General features: G+C 37.8%; 1 protein-coding gene across 2 annotated transcripts in view; it reads left to right on the plus strand.

Moving 5' to 3' along the window:
- Positions 1–21196, plus strand: part of ERMP1 (endoplasmic reticulum metallopeptidase 1) — a 58307-nt gene extending 37111 nt beyond the window's left edge. For both annotated transcript variants that reach the window (XM_027549329.1, XM_027549330.1), the window contains 5 exons: positions 2966–3118; positions 5183–5385; positions 5967–6082; positions 17701–17864; positions 17990–21196. In XM_027549329.1, coding sequence (XP_027405130.1) covers positions 2966–3118; positions 5183–5385; positions 5967–6082; positions 17701–17864; positions 17990–18154 — 801 coding nt within the window. In that variant the 3' untranslated portion in view covers positions 18155–21196. The remainder of the gene's footprint in view (positions 1–2965; positions 3119–5182; positions 5386–5966; positions 6083–17700; positions 17865–17989) is intronic.
- Positions 21197–21533: the final 337 nt, after the last annotated feature.

Here is a 21533-nt window from a genome sequence, read left to right on the forward strand (position 1 = left end):
CCTGGAGTTATACTCTGAGACTTGAGGCTAGGGGACAAAACAGAAAAAATAGTTATGACTCTTACAATTCTTTCCTCCATGGAAATGACAATGAGCTTTTGACACCGATACAGTAAAAGGCATCTCATGTGAAGAGTCAGATCTAGGAACCAGAGATAAGAATACCACATGCATGGTCAGCACTATCCATGGAAGTCCCTTCAATAGACAGGTTGTCCTTGTTTAGTCACTAAGTCATGTCTGACTCTTTTGTGACCCCATGGCCTGTAGCTGGCCAGGTACCTCTACCCATGGGATTTTCCAGGGAAGAATACTGGAATGGGTTGCCATTTCCTTCTCTCAAATCACCAATAAATAGTGTATGTGACTGTGTCTATAGCCCTGTAGAGTAATTCTTATACACAGAACTGGTTTTTTTTTTTTTACCATTAATACTATGGTTAAGTCTTTACTGGTATTTGCAGGGATGGATGGAAAATTCTAAAGTGCTCTTTGTTCAAGGTTTACTTCTCTTGGTTTCAATGTTAAGCCTTTAAATCCTCTGTGTTTCTTGATAGGTTGGCTGTTGTGAGAATTAAAGGAGTTTGTAGTGTCATCATATGTAGATTAGGTTTAATCTAGAGTAAGAGAAGTTATGAACTGGATCCTCTACCCCCCAAATGTATTTAAATCATCTTCCGTGAGTGAAGGCTCTTGATGGCTCATAAAAGATAATCAAAGTGTGGGGCATTTCAGATCAGTTCCATATGAACTGGGGACAAAATGAACCCTGAAAACTGGGAGTGACCCCAAAGCATGGAAATCTTTGAAACCATAAACAACTAGATTAAAGTTATTATCTTCTAAATTATATTTTATTAGGAAAGCTTTTGGAGGTGCCTCTTGGAATATTTTAAGCTCTAATTTGATTGTCATTATAATGTGAGATAACTGCTGCTCCTTGATGCCGTGGGTTACCATTCTCTTCACTCTTATTTGTGTGTACCTATGGTATAGATAGTGGCTTTTTAATAGAGTGAGCCTTTTCCCCTTGGGTAGTGAAGAACTGAACCATAATGCATACTTCTGAAAGCTTTTCTCTAAGTCTATGGGGATTTATTAACTATATTTGCTAGAAAGCAATTAAATTGCTGTCAAATGACTGGTTAACAGGCTTCTGGGAGTTATTCCATGCTGGGGCCGTCATGGTTATATTGATTACATGAGACTCCTGGTAGGAGGGGGATCAGGAGGAAACTGTCAGAGAGAAACAGAAAAAGCCAGTACACAGTGGACATCCCATAGTCCCTTCTCATGCTTCTCTTCATTTTCATTCACACCCATTTCGGAACCATATCAGATATAATATTTAAGACAAAAGATAGTGACAGTTAAGACAGTGGGATCCAGACACATTGTTACTTAGGCCATTCTCTTCTTCCTTCTCTCCCTCTGTGATCACCTTTTCATTTATCACCATTAACCAAACCTCTTCCAGAAGGTGGACAGAAGAGGCAGAAGATGAGCCTCATAACCTGGAGAAGAGAGAATGTGGATGTGGGAACTATAGCCGAACCGGAAGCTGTAGGACAGCTCTAGGTGGAGAATGACAGGAACCACAGGGAGGTTTTATCTGGACCCACATGACTTTGTACCGAAACCTAACCAGCCTTCCACTGGAGGTGAAACTCATTTTGTGGCAGGGTATTCGGTACTGTGCTAAGGAGCCACATTTTAAGTATTGTGATTCCTAGGAGGAAGAGGGACAGAGAGGGTAACAAACTGTGTTCTGCTAACTCACTACCCTAAATCCTTGGGTACTTTTTCTCCTTTCTGGCTCCAGTGTGAAAACATAAGGCCAGTACTCCTTTGCTGGAGATTACTCTGGATGGCGCATGTTACACTGTAGATATAAAATCTATTAGTTTCATATAGTTGAGTACTTGGTATGAATAATTTTTCATTTTCATCTCAAAAAAATATTTTCACCTTTATGTTCTTCACTTTTCTTTTTATTGACCCTGGGAGGGTATCCAATGAGGGGAGCTGGGATTAGGTCATTGTTTTTTGGAGTGGCTCCTTCAGAACCCCTAAGGGATCTGTGAACATATTCTATGAGTTGTGTGTCCCCCAAAACTTTAATTCAGTGATTTATTGCAATTAAGAAACTAATATATTTAGGACTTTCAGGATGCCCATCTTGAGACTGAGCTACTTGTTTTTCCTGCCCAAGTTCAGATTTGTTGTTTTGTGTTGGCTTTGGTTAACTCGGCAATGCAAAGAGCAGAATGACTTTTATTTTCCTAGTTTGTTTCAGTTTTCAGAGTTTTGTTTTTTTTCCAATTGAACTAAAAGTTGATTTATGGTATTGTGTAAGTTTCAAGTGCAGAACTACTTTTATAGCAGTCCTCCCTTACATGCAGCTTCACGGGCAGTCTTGAAGGCGCATCTGAATGCTCATTTGGGTGAATCCGGCAGCAGCAGCAGCACCTGGGCATGTTATGAAAGCATTACAAGTAGAACTTTAGTTTTGTTTTGAAATAGGCCTGCTTACTTGCATAAAGGGTTACTTCTTTAATAAAAACATGTCATGATGTCTAGTACAGTTAAATAGTTGTCTGCTGTACAGTTTTGGCTACAGAGTATTGATAGAATCAGAAATAAAGTAAGGCCATGGTTTGACTGACAGATGTACATGCTCTCATGTCTTGACTGAGCAGAGACCCTGTCTCAGTTTCCCTGATCTCCCTTACTGTCTGGCTGCCTTTCAAGAAGCCATCATCAATGCAGATAGGGGCATCTCTCATTTATTTAGACGCTTGACTTGTGATGGAAATCCCTTATAATTAGTGCCTTTTGTACTGGAAGCTGGAGTTATGTTAGCACATGCTGATACATGTCCTTCATTATCTGCTACAAGGCCTGTTAGAAAGGCACTAAAACCACTTTCCTGCCAATGGTAATTTTTCTGTTTTTGTGTTTTTAGATTAACTTCATCTACCTTGCCAAAAGCACAAAAAGAACAATGCTAAGTTTAACTTTGGTATGTACAGTTACATTCCTCCTTGTTTGCAGTGGAACTTTTTTCCCGTACAGCTCCAGCTCTGCCAGTCCAAAGCCAAAGAGAGTGTTTCTTCAGGTAAGAGTGATTTTGTGTGAGCTATTTGAGATTCTAGACAGGAAAGGCTTATGGTGTTTTGAGCTTCACTGGTCAACAGTAAAGCTCAAAACACATAACTGACTTTTCTACTGTTGACCTGTTAATTGTACCTTGACTATTTTGTGTAAGGCAGTGAGGAAAAGATTGACCATCAAGAGGCATTCTGATCAGCTAGAAACCCTTCTCCCAAGGGACTGAATGGAAACCTCTATTTTTACTACTGTTCAAATTACAAAAATGTACTTAGAAAAACGAGAGCATGTATGTGTCATGGAGTAATGAACTGTTAGAAGTATAGATTGTAAAGCTGTCTGCAGACTGAGTAAAAACTTGAACTCCTATCAACTGGCAAAAGCAAACAGATTCTTTAAAATGCTAGTAAGATTGATCTTAGGTAATATTCAAGGTAATATGGGATAGTGAAAGTATAACAACTTAGATATTAATAGAATGAGATTGACAACTTTCTTAGATTCAGGTTTTTCTGCAAACTTTTTAGAGCTTTTAAAAAAGAGGAAAAAGAACTTAAGTCATCTTACTTTCATTCTTTGTTAGAGGGCATGGAGTGGCCAAACAGAAAAGCCAAGAGTCATAACCTAGATTACTATTCAAAGACTTGAGTAAGTTAATAATAATACGTTTGAACTTAAATATCAGAGAGATTTTGAGGAAGAGTCAACTATTCCTTGTTTACAGACCTGTAGGACACAGTGATCCATTTTATGTGATTGATGTTACATCATTAGTCATTAGGAGAAGCTAGACTTTTATTATTTTTAAAAAACTCCTGTCTTGATTTGTTTTGGGGTTCTCTTCTTCCCCAGTTTCAGAACTTGGCAGATTTTTCCTATAAAGGGCCAGGTAATAAATATTTTAGGCTCTGCCAGCCACGCGGTCTCTGTTTTTACAGAGTGAAAGCTGCCGTGGACAATACCAGCAGATGCATGTGGCCGTGTTCCAGTAAAGCTTTCTTTATAAAAATAGTAGCAGGCCATTTGGCCTGTGGGCTTTGGTTTACCCCTGCCCTTTGTACTGTTTCTTTTCGAATTTGATATTCTTCAGGCTGGTTTCTGCTGTCAATAGAGCTATTCAGGATGGAGCAAGGTGCCTTTTCATTCTGTTAGGCACAAGCCTGTCATCTAGTGGTGAGCTGTGATTTCTGTTTTTCTTTGCACATGAGTTAGCTTCATGTAACAGACTGAAAGGGAAAGGGGTGTGTGTGTGTGTGTGTATTTCTTTTAGAATGTATTTAAGACCTTTAGGAGTTTTAGTGTTCATGTGTTTTAAATCTGAAATAGTTGGTTTTCAAAAAAATTTGTATGAAATACAAATATAGCAGTATATTTGTAAGAAATAGTAAAACAATCATCTTGAATTAAAGGGTCATTAAATGCACCTGAGAAAACCCTTGTGTTCCCTTCTTAACCCCAGCTCTCTTGCTCCTCTCCCTCTTACCACCCTCCAAAGTACTATCTTAAAGGTTGCAGTTAACCATCACTGTACCACATATGTATGAATCTCTAAACAACAACATATAAGTTTTGCCTGTTTTTGAGCTTCTTATAGATAAAGCCAAACCATAAATGCTCTTTGGTGACTTTGCTTCTTATTGCCCAACAGCCTATCAGTGTTCCAGGTTGAATTGTGTCACTGTAGTTCATTATTTTTCATTGCTGGACTTCTGTTCTAGGATGACACCCTAATTTATTTGTCCATTCTACTGTTAATGGACATTTGGGTTGTGTCCAGTTTTTGCTAATACAGACAGTGCAGAACCAACACTCTTGTACCCCGTTTAAGCTTCTCTAAGGCCCACACTCAGGAGTGGAGTTGCGGGCGTGAAGGGTATGTGCACACTAACTTTACGGGGCAATGCTAAGCAGTCTCCTGAAGTGTTGGTGCCACTGGTGCGTGAGGGTTCCTGTTGCTCGGTAGCCTCTGCATTTTTCGGTATTGTCACCTAGTCATTTTTGTTCATGTGGGGCAGGGATGTGGGTGAAGGAGTTCAAACAGTAGTTTCCTCATTAGGCTTGTTCTTCTCAGCATACAACTAGAACATTTCACGATCTGGATGGAAACGTAGCTAAACGGGACTCTGGAGTATGGATCAATGGATTTGATTATACCGGCATGTCTCACATAACACCTCACATTCCCGAGATCAACGATACCGTCCGAGCTGACTGTGAGGAGAACGCCCCGCTCTGCGGTTTCCCTTGGTACCTCCCTGTGCACTTCCTCATCAGGTTGGCTCACTACTTCTCTGCTTTAAGTTAGGGGTTAGTGTGTTCTCAGTTCCTGTCACTATGTCGGTACTCTGTTATTTAAACTGGTTAACATAGAAGTTGAGTGTTGTTTATATTATTTTCTTTTATATCTCTACAAAAGCTCTAATATCACTACAGATAAAGCACTCAGGAGTTTTTTGGGTTTTTTTTTTTCCTTCAAAATTTGCTTTTTCAAATTTAGTACGTCTTTCCTCTAGAAACCTGAACAAAGGGTAGCCCTCTTAACTGGTCTAACAGGTAGCAAGCAGCTAAGCATCAGTTTCTAATTGTTTTATTTCTGGGAAGTTTAATGGTTTGGCACTGAAGGAATGGAGGAGAAGAAATAGTATGGGTAATGGAACTCAGATTACCTGGGATCCTTGTTCTTAACTTCAGGAAGGTTTTACTACATAATAACCTGAGCTTCAGAGAAACTGACATTGTTTATCATCATTTCCATCAGAGTTTATGTGTTTGTTATATTCTGAGTGTGTCCATGAGTTATAGCTAGAAGTTAGTCAATAAAGCAGCTTAAATATTGAAGTTACCTTTCCAAATAGGAAAAACTGGTATCTTCCTGCCCCAGAAGTTTCTCCAAGAGAACCTGCTCATTTCAGACTTGTATCCAAAGAACAGACACCCTGGGATTCCATAAAGCTGACCTTTGAAGCAACAGGTAAGTCAGATAGTTTTTTTTCTTCTATCACTTCTTAAAAGTTTCAATACGCATGTATATTTTTTCCTCAAATTTATAATAGTGACCAGCAACTTAGGAAGAACTTAAGCGTTTTTAAAAGCAATTGAAGCTGGTTATGATTTTTAAAATAAAATATAATACTTTATTTTTTAGAGCAGTTTAGAAAGTTTACAGAAAAATTTGAGCAGAAAGTACAAAGATTTCCCATGTTTGCCCCCCACCCTCCAGCTTACCTTATTATTCTCCTTTTGCATTAAGTATGGAACATATCTTATCATTGATGAGCCAACCTTGATACATTATTAATAACAAAAGTCCTTATTCTTTGTGTTGCTCAGTTCTGTGGGTTGTGACAAATGCGAATTGTCATGTATTCATTATTAAATATGATATAGCAGATTCACTGCCCTCAAGTCCCCTCGGTGATCCTCTCTGCTCACTCCCTCTGGCAACCACTGACCTTTTACCATATCCACTGTTTTGCCTTTTCCAGATTATCATATAGCTTGGAATTTTACTTGGTACCTTTTCTAGATTGGCTTCTTTTATTTAGTAATTTGCATTTAAGGTGCTTTTATGTCTTTTAATGGCTTGATAGCTTATTTCTTTTTATTGCTGTGAATGTACCACAGTTTATCTGCTGATCTGTTGAAGAATATCTTGGTTGTTTACAGTTTTTGGCAATTCTGAATAAAGCTGCTATAAACACTTATGTGCAGATTTTTGTATAGAATAAGTTTTCAACTCATTTGGATAAATATCTAGGAGTGCAATTGCTGGACTGTACAATAAGCCTATATTTACCTTTGTAAGAAGCTGCCGAAGCGTTTTCAAAGTATGAATTCCTACCAGCAAGCAATGTGAGTTCCTGTTGCTCTGCATTCTCACCAGCATTGGTGCTGTTAATGTTTTGGATTTTAGCCATTCTTATAGATGTGTAGTGGAGAAGGCAATGGCACCCCACTCCAGTACTCTTGCCTGGAAAATCCCATGGACAGAGGAGCCTGGTAGGGTGCAGTCCATGGGGTCGCTAAGAGTTGGACACGACTGAGCGACTTCACTTTCACTTTCCACTTTCATGCACTGGAGAAGGAAATGGCAACCCACTCCAGTGTTCTTGCCTGGAGAATCCCAGGGACGGGGGAGCCTGGTGGGCTGCCATCTATCAGGTCGCAGAGAGTTGGACACGACTGATGCGACTTAGCAGTAGAAGCATAGATGTGTAGTGGTATCTCGTTACTACCACCACATTAGGGAATGTAATGACATACGTTGTTAGCATCTTTTCATACTTATTTGCCATGTGTATAACTTCTTTGGTGAGGTGTCTATTCTGATCTTTTGTCCATTTATTAATTTATTGTTGAGATTTAAGAGTTCTTTATATATGGGTATAAGTCCTTTATCATGTATTTTGCAAATATTTTCTCCCACTTTGTATTTTCATATCTCAACAGGGTTTTTCATAGAGCATAAGTGTTTTAAATTATTGAAGTCCAACTTTTTTTTTACTGGAATGCACTTTTGGTGTTGTACCTAAAAATCATTGCCAAACCCAAGGCCTCTAAATTTTCTCTGATGTTACCTTCCAGAAGTTTTAAAATTCTGCTCTTTACACTTATGTCTGTGATACGTTTGGAACTAATTTTTGTGAAAGGTATATGGTCTGTGTCTAGATTGATTTTTTTGCATTTGTTCCAGTACCTTTTGTTGAAAACTATCCTGTCTCCACTGAGTTGCCTTTGTCAAAGATCAGTTGACTATATTTGTGTGGGACTATTTTGGGCTCTATTTTGTTCTACTCATCTGTTTCTCTATTCTTTTTCCATTAACTACACTGTCTTGATTTCTGTAGCTTTATAGTATTTCTTGAAGTTGGGTAATGTCAGTGTCTCGACTTTACTTTTCTTCAGTATACTGCTTATTGCCTGTCTTTTGTCTTTCCATATATCAATTTGGCAATACCCACAAAATAGCTTTTTGTGATTTTGATTGGAATGGCATTGAACCTATGGATCAAGTTTGGGAAAATGACATCATTATTGACTCTTCCGATCCATGACATGGAACCTCTCCATTTATTTGTATCTTATTTTTGCAGTTTCACACTTTTGCTCATATAGATTTTGTACATATCTTGTGAGATTTATACCTCAGTATGTAATTTTTGAGGTGCTAATGTAAATAGTATTGCTATTTACATTATATATAGGTATATAGGAAAGCAACTGACTTCTGTATATTAACCTTGTATCCTGTAACCTATAATTGTTAGTTCCAGGATTTCTTTGGTTGATTCTTTTGGATTTTCTACATAGATGATAATGTCATTTACAAATGCAGTTTTCTTTCTTTCTTCCCAGTCTTTATACTTTTTATTTCCTTATCTCGTGGCATCAGCTAGGACTTCCTAGTTTGATTTTGAAACTGAGTGGTAAGAGGTCATCCTTGCCTTGTTCCTGACCTTAATGAGAAAGCTTTCTTACCAGCTGAGTATGATATTAGCTGAGTAGGATATTTTCTGTGGATGTTCTTTATCAGGTTGAGGAAGTTCCTATCTGTTTTTAGTTTGCTGCTAGTTTCTATTGTAAATGAATGTTGGATTTTATCAAATATTTTTCTGTCTTTTGATACAACCTTGTGGTTTTTCTTTTAGCCTGTTTATGTGATGGATTACATCACTTGATTTTTAAATGTTGAACCAATCTTGTATACCTGGAATAAATTCCACTTGGTTGTAGTGTATAATTCTTATACATTGTTGGATTTGATTTTCTAATATTATGTTGAGGATTTTTACATCTGTTTATGAAGTAATACTGATCTTTAAGTTTTCCTGTAATGTCTTTGTGTGGTTTTGGTATGAGGGTGATGCTGGCCTCAAAATTAGAAATTATTCCTTCTGCTCCTATCTTCTGGAAGAAATGGTAGAGAATTTGTATAATTTCTTCCTTAAATATTTGGTAGATTTCACTAGTGAACTCATCTGGGCCTGGTTCTTTCTGTTTTGGAAGGTTGTTAATCATTCAGTTTCGTTTAAGCAAAGACTTTCCGATCCTCTGTTTTTTCTTGTGTGTGTATTGGCAGATTGTGTCTTTGAAGGAATTGGTCTATTTCATTTGGGTTATCAAATTTATTCTTTCATTATTCTTTTACTGTCCATGGGCTCATCCTGTAGTGTTGTCACCTATTTGATTTCTGAGATTAGTAATCTAGTAATTAGTAATCTATGTCTTCTCTTTTTTTCTTAGCCTAGCTAGAGCTTTATTGGTTTTACTGATCTTTTCAAAGAACCGGTCTTGACTTCCTATTACAATTTTATTTTTTATTTATTTTATTTATTTCTGCTGTTTTTAATTACTTATTTTTTCTACAGTTTAGAAAAAGAAGAGTAAATTAAATCCAGTTTATTAAAATGGAAGCTTTAAGAGTATTGATTTTAGGTCATCTTTTCTAATGTATGCTTTCAATACTGTATTTTTCCCACTAAGCACTATTCATAAATTAAAATTCTGGTTCACTTTACTTTGTTAACATTTGTTTTTCAGTATTGATTTCTAGCATAATTTCACTGGGGTCTAAGAGCATACTTTATACTTCTATTCTAAATGTATTGCAGTGTGTTTTATGGTGCAGGAGATGGTCTCTCGGTCAATGTTTCATGTGAGCTTGAAGGTGTATTCTGGTGTTGAAGTACTATGAATGTTTTTGATGGTAGTGTTTTTCAGCTAGCTCCCAGAGTCTGCTTAAATTCATGTTCATTGAATTGGTGATGCTCTCTAACCATCTCATCCTTTGCCCCCTTCTCTTTTGCCTTCAGTCTTTCCCCGCATCAGGGTTTCTTCCTATGAGTCGGCTCTTCACAACAGGTGGCCAAAGTATTGGAGCTTCAGCATCAGTCCTTCCAATGAATAGTCAGGGTTGATTTCCTTACTGTCCAATGGACTCTCAAGAGTCTTCTCCAGCACAATTCAAAAGAAGCAATTCTTTAGCACTCAGCCTTCTTTATGGTCCAATTTTCACATCCATACATGCTACTAGAAAAACCTCAGCTTTGACTATATGAACTTCTGTCAGCGAAGTGATGTCTTTGTTTTTCAATACACTGTCTAGGTTTGTCTTAGCTTTCCTTCCAATGAGCAAGCATCATTTAGTTTCATAGCTGCAGTCACCGTCCACAGTGATTTTGGAGCCCAAGAGAAGAAAATCTGTCACTGCTTCAATCTTTTCCCTTTCTCTTTGCCATGAAGTGATAGAACTAGATGTCATGATCTTAGTTTTTTGAATGTTGAGTTTCAAGCCAGCTTTTTCACTCATCTTTTACCTTCCTCAAGAGGCTCTTTCGTTCCTCTTTACTTTCTGCCATTAAACTATTAACTATGTACCTTAGGTTGTTAATGTAACTCCCAGCAACCTTGACTCTACCTTGTGATTCACCTACCCTGGAATTTCACATGATATACTCTGCATCTAAGTTAAATAACCAGGATGACAATATACAGCCATGTTGTACTCCTTTCACAATTTTGAACCAGTCAGTTGTTCCATGTCCGGTTCTAACTGTTGGTTCTAAGGTGGTCTGGTACTCCCATCTCTTTAAGAATATTCCAGTTTGTTTCCACAGTTTGTTGTGATCCACACAGTCAAAGGCCTTAGTGTAGTCAATGAAGCAGAAACTTTTCTGGAAATCCCTTGCTTTCTCCACGATCCAATGAATGTTGGCAATTTGATCTCTGGTTCCTCTGCCTTTTCTAAACCCAGCTTGTACATCTGGAAATTCCCAGTTCAAGTACTGCTGAAGCTTAGCTCGAAGGATTCTGAGCATAACCTAGCTACCATGAGAAATGTACACAACTGTGTGATAGTTTAAGCATTCTTTGGCATTTTTTTCTTTAGGATTGGAATGAAAACTGACCTTTTCCAGTCCTGTGGCTGCTGCTGAAAGTGAAAGTGTCACTCAGTTATGTCCAACTCTTTGCAACCCCACGGACTGTAGTCTGCCAGGCTCCTCTGTCCATGGAATTCTCCAGGCAAGAATACTGGAGTGGGTAGCCATTCCCTTCTCCAGGGCATCTTCCTGACCCGGGAATTGAACCCAGGTTTCCTTCATTGCAGGCAGATTCTTTACCGGCCGAGCCACCAGGGAGTTTTCCAAATTTGCTGACATATTGAGTGCAGCATTTTAACAGCATCATTTTTTAGGGTTTTAAATAGCCCAGCTGCAGTTCCATCATTTGCAGTAACTTTGTAGTAATGCTTCCTAAGGCCCACTGACTTTATACTCTAGGATGTCTGGCTCTGTCTGGCTCTAGGTGAGTGACCACACCATTGTGGTTATCTGGGTCATTAAGACCTTTTTTGTACAGTTCATCTGTGTATTCTTGCCCTGTCTTCTTAATCTCTTCTGCATCTGTTAGGTCCTTACCATTTCTGTCCTTTATTGTGCCTATATTTGTCTGAAGTGTTCCCATGATATCTCTAATTTTCTTGAAGAGAGCTCTGATCTTTCCCATTCTATTGTTTTCCTCTATTTCTTTGCATTGTTCATTTTAGAAGGCCTTCTTATCTCTCCTTGCTGTTCTCTGGAACTCTACATTCAGTTGGATGAATCTTTTCCTTTCTGCCTTGCCTTTCATTTCTCTTCTTTCCTCAGCTATTTGTAAAGCATTCTCAGACAACCACTTTGCCTTCTTGCATTTTTCTTGGGGATGGTTTTGGTCACTGCCCCCTGTACAGTGTTACTAATTTCCACTCATAGTTCTTCAGGCACACTCTCTACCAGATCTAACCCCACTGATCTATTCGTCACTTCCACTGTATCATCATAAGTGATTTGATTTAGGTCATACCTGAATGACCTAGTGGTTTTCCCTACTTTCTTTAACCCTAAATTTTGCATTAATGATATATTAGCATTTTAATTATACTTGTTAAACATTATTTTCAGTGGTTTCAAGCTTTCAATAAGTTAACTTTCAAGTTACACTATACTGCTTCATGGGTGGTACAGACATTTTATAACATAGTATCTCCAGTTTTTCCCTCCCTGGAATTCTGTCAAGTTGACCTCTGAAGCAGTGAATAAGTCAGCTACTTTTCTCTCTCTTTCACGTCTTAAGCTTTTTAATGTTACATGTGGGTTTTTTTTCCCCTCCTCAGACTTATTTTTGATCAGCAACTTGAGTGCTTACAGTGTTTCTAAAAGTAACTGAAGCTAATAATTTTTAAGGAGCCTTAGTAAAAAACTTTCATTGTCAGAATTTGTTGTCGGGTAGATCGTAAGGGCATTTGACCTGGCGTTAGTAGATAGTTTGACTTTGTTTACCTTTCTTGGTATATTTATCATGTTTAGAACCAGTAGTCAGGTCCTGGAGTTTTTCAAATGGTGGTCTGAAGTCTTCTAATATTATTTTGCAAAAGTATATTTGATCATGTCACTTCCCTACTTAAAAGAGCTATTCTATGATTTCTTGCCGAATGCACCCCAATTTTTTGGGAGAGAGCATGTTTGGTCTTTGGTAATCTGGCGTATGTACCTGTTTCAGCTTTTTCAGCACTTCCCTTATGCACTCCTTAGCTGCATCCAAGTGCTCATTTCCATCATCACATACTGCCTCTTGGTGAGAGTGATGTTTTCCTGCTTCTCTCTCTCTCTGGCACTGTTCCTTCTCTTGGTAAGATGTCAGTATTATTGAGACCTCTCTTTCATTGTCTCTAACAGACTGAGCAACTGCCATCTATTCTGTGCCTTTTGTACGTATCTCGATTGTAGCACTGACCTCCTTGTGTCATGGTTATTTAGTTCATGTCTGATTTTCCACTAGCATTCAAGGGAGGCAGATAGGGATGTGTTTTTATTTTTCTTTCTAGTCTCTATGCCCAGTAAATATTACTACCGCCTAATGAGCACTCAATTGTGTTGAGTTACATATGGCAATTTTTTTTTTAAGATGGTATCCAGATACAAGGAGGGGAAAAAAAAAACATGTTAGCTATTTCTAGTGAAGGTATTTTTTGGATAGGATTGACGTTTAATTTAAATCAGTAAATTCTGAGTAAAGCAGGTTATTCTCCATAACCATGGTGGGCTTTGTTCAATCAGCCGACAGCCTTTAAAAAAAAAAAAAAAAAAAAAGACTTGCCTCCTTCAAGGAGGGGGAGTTTTGCCAGCAAGTCCTGGGGATTCTAATTCTTCTCTGAGTCTCCAGCCTGCCTGCGCCTCCTGCAGAGTTTGGATTTGCCAGCCTGTACAATCACATGAGCCAGTTCTGTAAAGTAATTCACTTTTTCTGCATATCCTGTTTGTCTAGAAAACCCTAATACAGGAAGTTCACTTTTAACAGTTTCTGCTACTGTTCACTCTGTACGTTAACTATGAAGTTTAAAAAAGACTGACAGAAAGTTGTCTAGGACTTTGAGTGAAAAGTATCTTCAAACATAACTTTCCCTCTTATTTTTATTCATTCATATATAAATATAAAATATAATATATAATGAATATTTCTGTATATAAGGCCTAATTTACATACATTGACATGTCCAGATCTTACACAGTTCCATTAGTTTTGATAAAATCATACATAACCTATCAAAACACAAATATTTCCATCACCCCATAAAGTTCCCTTACACTCTAGTCCTCTGAGCCTGAGTAGCACCTTTCTGTTTTCTGCATTAAGAGATTTGATTAGCCTGTTCTTGAATTTCATATGTACACATGGAATCATCCAGTATGTAATATTCATTGTCTGGTCAGTTAAGCATAATGTATTTCAGATTGAGCTGTGGTGTTGTTAAGTTATCAATATTTTCTTCCTTTTCACTGCTGACTAGTAGTCAGTGTATCAGTCAGTAGTCAGACTGTCTCGTGGCTTATCACTCTCCTACTGATAGATACCTGGGCTCTTTCCAGTTTGGGGCTAAGGTGGATAAAGCTGTTATAACATTCTTAGGAAAAGCTTTTTGGGAATATGTTTTCCACCTCTTATAGTGGAATTGTTTAGTTCATAGGATAGACTTATGTTTAACTTTCTAAAAATTTTGTTTCCATTTTTCTCTCCTACCAGTATCCAAGAATTCCAGTTGCTTTACATTCTTCCTGAATTTGCTGGTTTTTCTTTTGTTTTTTCATTTTATCATTCCTTATAGGTGTTGAGTGGTAGTATCTCTTGCATTCCTCTTGTAATTAAGATGTGGAACACTTTTCGATGTGGAACACATTGGCCATTCATATGCTTTGTTTCCTCATGTCTTTTTCCCTTTTAAAAACTGGGCTTATTGTCTTAGAGGAGTTTATATATTCTAGACAAACTCTTTTATTAGATACAGTGTTACCAGATTTTCTTGCCCATCCATTTTCTTAATGATGTCTTCTGATGAGACTTCTGGATTAATGCTTTATGTGTCTTCCAAAAAAGCTTGTCTACCCAGACATTATGAAGATAGACTTTGTTTTCTTCTAGAAACTTTATAGCTTTAAATTTTTATGTTTAGGCTTAGGATCCACCTTGAATTAATTTTTGTGTATGGCTTGAGGTAGAGGTCAAGGTCCTTTTCCCTTATAGATATTCAGTTCCAGCACCATCTGTTGAAGACTCTGCTTAACTGAGTCAGTCACTTTGGTGCTCTTGTCAAATTTTTGACTCTATATCCCTCAGCTTTGCCCACTTCCTTCTGAACTTTCTCTTCTGCACATAGTCTGTTTGGGTTTTGTATTTTTTGGTGACCAGTGGCCATCATATCAATTGTGAAAAGTAACTGCATTTATTGTGTGAAGGCATAGTTCATTCCGTTTTAACACAGAAGGGACTTGACAATCTAGTGGATAAGGGAAGCTGGAGGACACAAGATGGCAGTAGTGAAATAGTAGGATTTGCTTGTTAAGCAGTGGAGAGCAGCACCTGTAAGAGGTAAGGGCCCTAGCTGACACCTCTTATAGTGAATACTTCCCTTTTCTGGGCTTTAACATTTTAATTAGGAATAAATTCATTTTGTACCAACTGGTTTTCTTGTTCATGCCAATAAATTGGTTTTTATTTAAATGCTAGCCTGTAAAAAGGAAGCACAGAAAAATTTAAATCTCTCTCCTTCCTGCACAGTTTGGAGAATTCCAATAAAAATCAGGTCCCTGACAGGCAGATTGCACATCTATTGACCTGTTTTTTGTGATTACAGAGGTTAAGAAATCATTAAAAAGAAAATTGGTGGTATGTGCGTGGGTCTGTTTGTGCACCAGTTACCACATTTTTTTAATTATAGAAGCTTAATCATTTAATCATTAGGAGAGTGAAGATCCTTTTCACTGTTTTCCTTGCCATTCTTTACATGCTTATTAATTTTAGTATTTAGAACTTTAGTATTCTCTAATATAAAATTATTGTAGTTAGGGTCATTATAAATTTATAAATTAAGAACTGACACTGTAATGTTGAATCACCCTATCCATCTTGCTATCTTACTGAATCTTTAATATTTTTTAGTTTATCATTGATACTAATGTTCTCCAGGTATACCAAGAACCGCTAAAATGTAAAGGGCTAGATAGTAAATATTGTAGACTTTGCTGTATGTCTCTGTTATAGATTCTTTCCTTTTTTGCTAGCCACTCTTTAAAAGCGAAAAAACCATTCTTAGCCCAAGAGCCATACTAACACAGACCTCAGGTATAGTTTGTCAACTACTGTATATCATGTGTAAATACAGTTTTCTTTACCAACTCTTATGCCTCTGGTCTGTCTAAACAGTATATCCTGTACTTCTAATATAGAACAGTTGTGTAAATAAGCATCCTTGCCTTATTCTTGACATTAGAACCAAGTCACAAGTGTTTGTTGTGTTTGACTTGGTTCTTGACACAAGAATCAAGTCACCCCAGTCACAAGTCTCTAGTGTTTTCCTGTTATGTAAGATATTGACTTTAGGACTAAAAGAGTGTATATTTTTTATCATGTTAAATAAGCATTCAGAACTTACCATTCCTTCAATGTTTTTATAAGGAATAGGTTTTAATTTTGTGAAAATCTTTTTTAGCATCTATAAAAATAATCATCGGATTTTTCTCCTGTGGTGTATTAGGTTGTCGTGTATTTTCTTAATGTGATGCATGATGCCGGTCTGTGGTATTTTTGGTACTGTTTTCAACAATTTAGGTATACATTATAAATGTAAACACACCGTGACTGTTACAGATCATAGAAACAGTTGGTAAGTTTTCCTTACTTTTCATGTCTTGCAGCAGTTTATGGGGCATTAGAACTGTTCTGTTGAAAAGTTGGCTGGAATTCCTCTGAGACCCCTTGGGCCAGGTGCTTTTTTTTCTGAGGGTGGTTTCTTTTTCTAGAGAGATTGGCCTGTTTTAGCTTTATTATCTCTGTGTTCAATTTTGATAACCTGTATTTTCCTAGCAACGTACCTATTTCATTCAGGTTTTCAAACTTATGGAGATAATAGTGGTTATGCAGTGATTTTTTAAATTTCTTCTGTTTATTTTTCTTATTTATCTTTTTTGTTGTGTCATTTTTAATTCTATTATTGGTAGTTTTTTAAAAATTTATTGATTTTAATTGGAGGCTAATTACAGTATTGTAGTGGTTTTGTCATACATTGACATGAATCAGCCGTTTGAATCGGTTCTTATTTATCTTTGTGTGTACTAGTGTTTGCTCTGCTCTTTTCCAGTCAGGTTACTGAGTGATTGTCTTGTTAAGTTTAAAAAAACAAAACAGATTTTTGATTATTAGGTCGGTTTGTTCTATTGTCTATTTCATTGATTTCATCTGTAATATTTCCTTATCTTTTAAAGACTCTGTCCACTTGCCTGAAATAACCTTTGTTCTTTATTTTTACCCTTTCTGAATATCTTGGGATACACTATGTGGTTAGGTCTAGTTTTTTAAGCTACATTTTTCTTTTAGTAGCTGGGTTGTGTCTATTCACATTTATTTTTATGAGCAATACTTGCAGTCGCAACTGTCTCATAGTATTTATAATTACTTGAGTTTTACTTGCTGTATTTGTGTTCCTTTTTCTATGATGTATAAGCTGATAAGAATACCACAAAAACTGGCATACAAATAGCAAAAAGTTAAATAGGCGATGAAAACAAAAATATAAATCTTAAGTGCCAGAAACTTTTGAAAAGAGCAAAGCCAACACAACAGTTTTATCTGCTTTCCCCTTTCCCTCTGCGTGTTACAGGCAGCATTTGCACATTAGTCTTCCACCTTTACAGTAATATTTGTCCTAATACAATATATGTGGATACACTAAAATCCTCAGTGCTCTTTTGCTGTAGTTTTTGCAGTTATTCTGTAGATTTCTGAAGAAGGGCTTCTGAGTGGTAGGTAGGTTCTTATATGTTTAAATGCCTGGGCCAAGATGTAAACACAAGTTTTCTTATTATGAACTCTGTGCTTTTTCTGCACCTCACTGCTTACCTTTGTTGATTCATGATGAACATCCAGACTGAAAGCCCTCCACTAGGTTTGCACTGAGTGTCTTTATTGTGGTGAAGCATGAACTTCGTAGTCTGGTTTGGGTTGTTTTTCTTGTTGCTTTTTTAGAAGGTTGTTTTAACTGTTCTTCCTTTTATCCTACAGGACCAAGCCATATGTCATTCTATGTTCGAACCCACAAAGGGGCTACGCTTTCTCAGTGGTCTCTCGGCAACGGCACCCCAGTCACAAGTAAAGGAGGGGACTACTTTGTCTTTTATTCCCATGGACTCCAGGCCTCCACATGGCACTTCTGGATAGAAGTACAGGTGGGAAGCTCCTAGCATCGCTGGTATCCCTGATCAGGTTCCCAGGTCGTATTTGGCAAGACCCTTGAAATCAGTCAGTATTCTGCCTCCTTAGAGCTAGAGAACTAATTAACTTTCTCCTGCAGGTCTTGGAAGAACAGCCTGAAGGAATGGTCACTGTGGCCATTGCTGCCCACTATTTTTCTGGGGAAGACAAGAGATCCTCCCAGCTGGATGCTCTGAGAGAAAAGTTCCCAGATTGGACATTTCCCTCTGCCTGGGTGTGCACCTACAATCTCTTTGTATTTTAATCTTGTGGATGAGCTCTAAGTACATGTCCAGTGGGATACTCCATGTGGCACAGTTTCTCCTTATGTTGCATGGACGGTTGTATGTAAGTCAGTGAATTTTAACGAGCATATGTTCAAAGAGCTTTGTGGGCTAACACTCTTCAGGGCTGAGCATGATCTATAATGGTTATACTGTGGAGTAGAGTACATGGCCCTTTTGACACTTGAAAATACCAGTTTTCTGGCACTTAAGCACACGTGGGTACTACACACACATGTCATTTTATATGACCTTAAGAACAAAAGCCAGCAAACCACTTTTAACAGTTGAACGCTTAGGATCATGAACGATGCAGAAGGTACTGTAAATCCCTTGTTAATGAGACAAATGACATTTCCAGTTAAAGCCCAAGACCATTGTTTTTTGTGTTAGTAGATGGTAGGTAAAGTATCACAGGAGTTAATGATTGGTCACAAGAAATTGAGATGAAGACTGGCTTCTGAGGCCCCAGCCTGTGCTGGGAGCGGTGCTTCTCTGGGCAGTCTTTAGAGTGTGCTTGGAGGCTCTAAGGCCTTAGTACTCTGATGTGGAAACCTGTATTGAAGTGGCGGCTCCTGTCCTTCAGACATGTTCCATCATTGGGATGCTTTTCTGAGGTGGTTTTCAATACCTGTTTCCTTCTGGAATTTCCAGGCTCTTTTGGTTTAGAATACTGTTTGTGGAAGTACAGGACATTCCCTTCTCAGAGTCCTGAGTTGCCATGGTGGCTGTTCTTGGGGTGGGAGGAGAGTGGGAGTAGCTGGGCATTTTATATTGATTCTTAAAGAAATGAACAGAATATTGTTATCCAAGGTTAATCCTTCAGGGCATAATATTATTGATGCACTGGGTCCTTGTTTTCTAGCCAGCTGAACAGGTTAGTTTCTCAGTAACTTACTGTGGCTGGCAGAGCTGGCTTTCCTGAGACTCGAGGCTGTGGCTTGCTCTGGAGTGTCCTTCTAGCTGTTGGTGTTTAGGTCCTGCACAACATTAGCTCTAGGACTTAGAGGTGCTTTTCATGTTGAGGAAGACGGCTGTTGGCTCCAGCAGTGGAAGAGTTTGGTGAGAGCAATGCTCAATTCTGCTAGCTTTCTTTTTTCCCCATTAAAAATGTAAAAAGTTAGACAGTTTTTGTCTTTACCAAGTCTAGGCTAAAAAAACCCCCTTTTTTTTAAGCCATAGTGAAACAAACAAAACAGTGGCACTCGAATCTGCCTGAACAGAGAGCATAGTAGTGTGTGTCTTTGAAATTACTTCTTAAAGCTGCTTGTCCGATATATACAGTGTGCATTCTGAATCATGCTCCTCCTAGTTCCTTAAAAACCGAGCCTACACAGACAGCAGGGTTACAGCCAGAGCTGAACGGTAGGTACCATGCTGTCATATGCACGGACACTGGAACCAGTGCTTCTCCTGGACTTCGTAAGAGCCACAGAGTTGACCCTTGAACAACACAGGGATTAGGAGTGCTGACCTCTGCACCGTTGAAAATGTGCATCGTCACACCCCTGTATACAAGGTTTTGCATCTATCTGTGGATTCAACTATGGATCATGTAGTACTGTGATATCTGTTTAATGAAAAATCCCTGTATAATTGGACCTGTAACAGTTCAAACCATGTTGTCAAGGGTCAGCTGTATCACTAGTCTTAGATGATTCAAGTGACACACAGAGTTTGCACTGTTGATAGCTTTTATAGACTCACAATTGTGGAGAAAAATAGTATCTAAATGAATTTCAAAATACAGGCATATTTTCTGTTTCTGTGGTTAATCTGAAATAGATTACTGGAAATTATTTATAGGGAAAAGAAAAGCAAACTTCCAAATGTGGAGGAAGGGCATTACCTGAGTTCCCTGTGATTCCCATCTGCCTACCCCCTCCTTGGGAAGCATGTTATTAACTCCTTTTTGATAATAATCATGGTTTTCTTTTTGCCTTTTTTTTCCTGTGTGGACTATTTGCTCTTGTTTTGGTTTTCTTTGGCATTATAAAGCTCTAATGATGTAGAAGGTCAGTAACAAGATGCACATTAGACTCAGGGCATGCTTAGTATTCTGGGGCACTGCTTTAATGCCAAAAATGGTTAAATAATTGCACACAATACTTATGGCTCTTAATATGCACACCGTCAGATCAGCAGTCTGAAGAACTTGTTAGTTTTTGCACAGTACTGCACATTTGGGAGAAGTGTGAAGGATTGTGATTTTGAAGAAATTCTTAAAAATTTACCTAAGCATGACGGTTGCATGCAGTATTTGTTTCATACTTTAGCAGATGTACATAGGCCTGATCAGATTTCTAAACCGTCACCACCACTTAAGAAGCCAGTCTGCGGACTCAGGAAGCTGTAGGAAGAATGAATATGTCTGTCTGTTTCTTTTCACTGGTTTGCTAGGGATGAATTGTTGCCTTACAGTAATAAAAATACTAGTCAGTATCATTAACAGAGAAACAGACCATCATTGTTTATATTTTCCTGTAACCTCATCTGAAGAGTTATTTTAAATCCATAAAGCCTTTTAGAGCTTAAAAAAAAAAAAAAAAAAACTCCGCTGTTAGAAAGACCTAGTTGGCTCTTGTGGGTATAATTGCTATTTTAAAGGGTCATGTGAGCAAAGAACTCAGCATGGCTTTAACTGGAATCTGTTTTACTGTGGAATGAAATTGTGCATTTGAATTTCACAGAAATTAAATGTTGAGCCTACAGCCTATTTAGCAGTTTTATCATTACTGTTGGCAAAGAAAATCACTGAAGAGCTAATAAAGGATGTTCTTTCATTGGGGGATGGGGTGGGGGGAGAAAATACTATCTTTCAGCCACAGAGTGACCTGCTGCTCACAAGGAAGGCACACCACCAGGCCCCAAAATAGAGAGCCCACTTGTGAGCTCCATGCAAGTTACCTCCCTTTCCAAGTGAGTTCCCTCAGAACAGTTCAGTACAAGGTGAAGCAGCCAAATAACTTATGTTCTTAATAATACCTTGTCTTTTAGGGCCAATAAAGCCAAAATGCATCTATGCCTCCTTATGTCTGTTTTTATTCGAAAAAACATCTTGGGCATTTTTGAAGTACATCAGTACTTTTCTTTTGATACTACCACTTCCTTACTTGATTAGTGAAAATACAAGTGTATTGATAATGTCTTTTCTTCAAGTTTGGCCTATATCATGACCAAACTGAGATTTAGCCCAGGAATGGAATGTGGGGTTTAACACCTAAAAGTCAACATAATAGACCGTATTATTAGAATAAAGGACAACAATATAATCATCTCAACAGAAGTGAAATTTTTTTGACAAAGTTAACACCTCTTTATGATGAAAAATGTAATAGAAGGGAACTTCCTTAACCTGAT

Source organism: Bos indicus x Bos taurus, chromosome 8, assembly GCF_003369695.1.
Source record: "Bos indicus x Bos taurus breed Angus x Brahman F1 hybrid chromosome 8, Bos_hybrid_MaternalHap_v2.0, whole genome shotgun sequence".
NCBI lineage: Eukaryota > Metazoa > Chordata > Mammalia > Artiodactyla > Bovidae > Bos > Bos indicus x Bos taurus.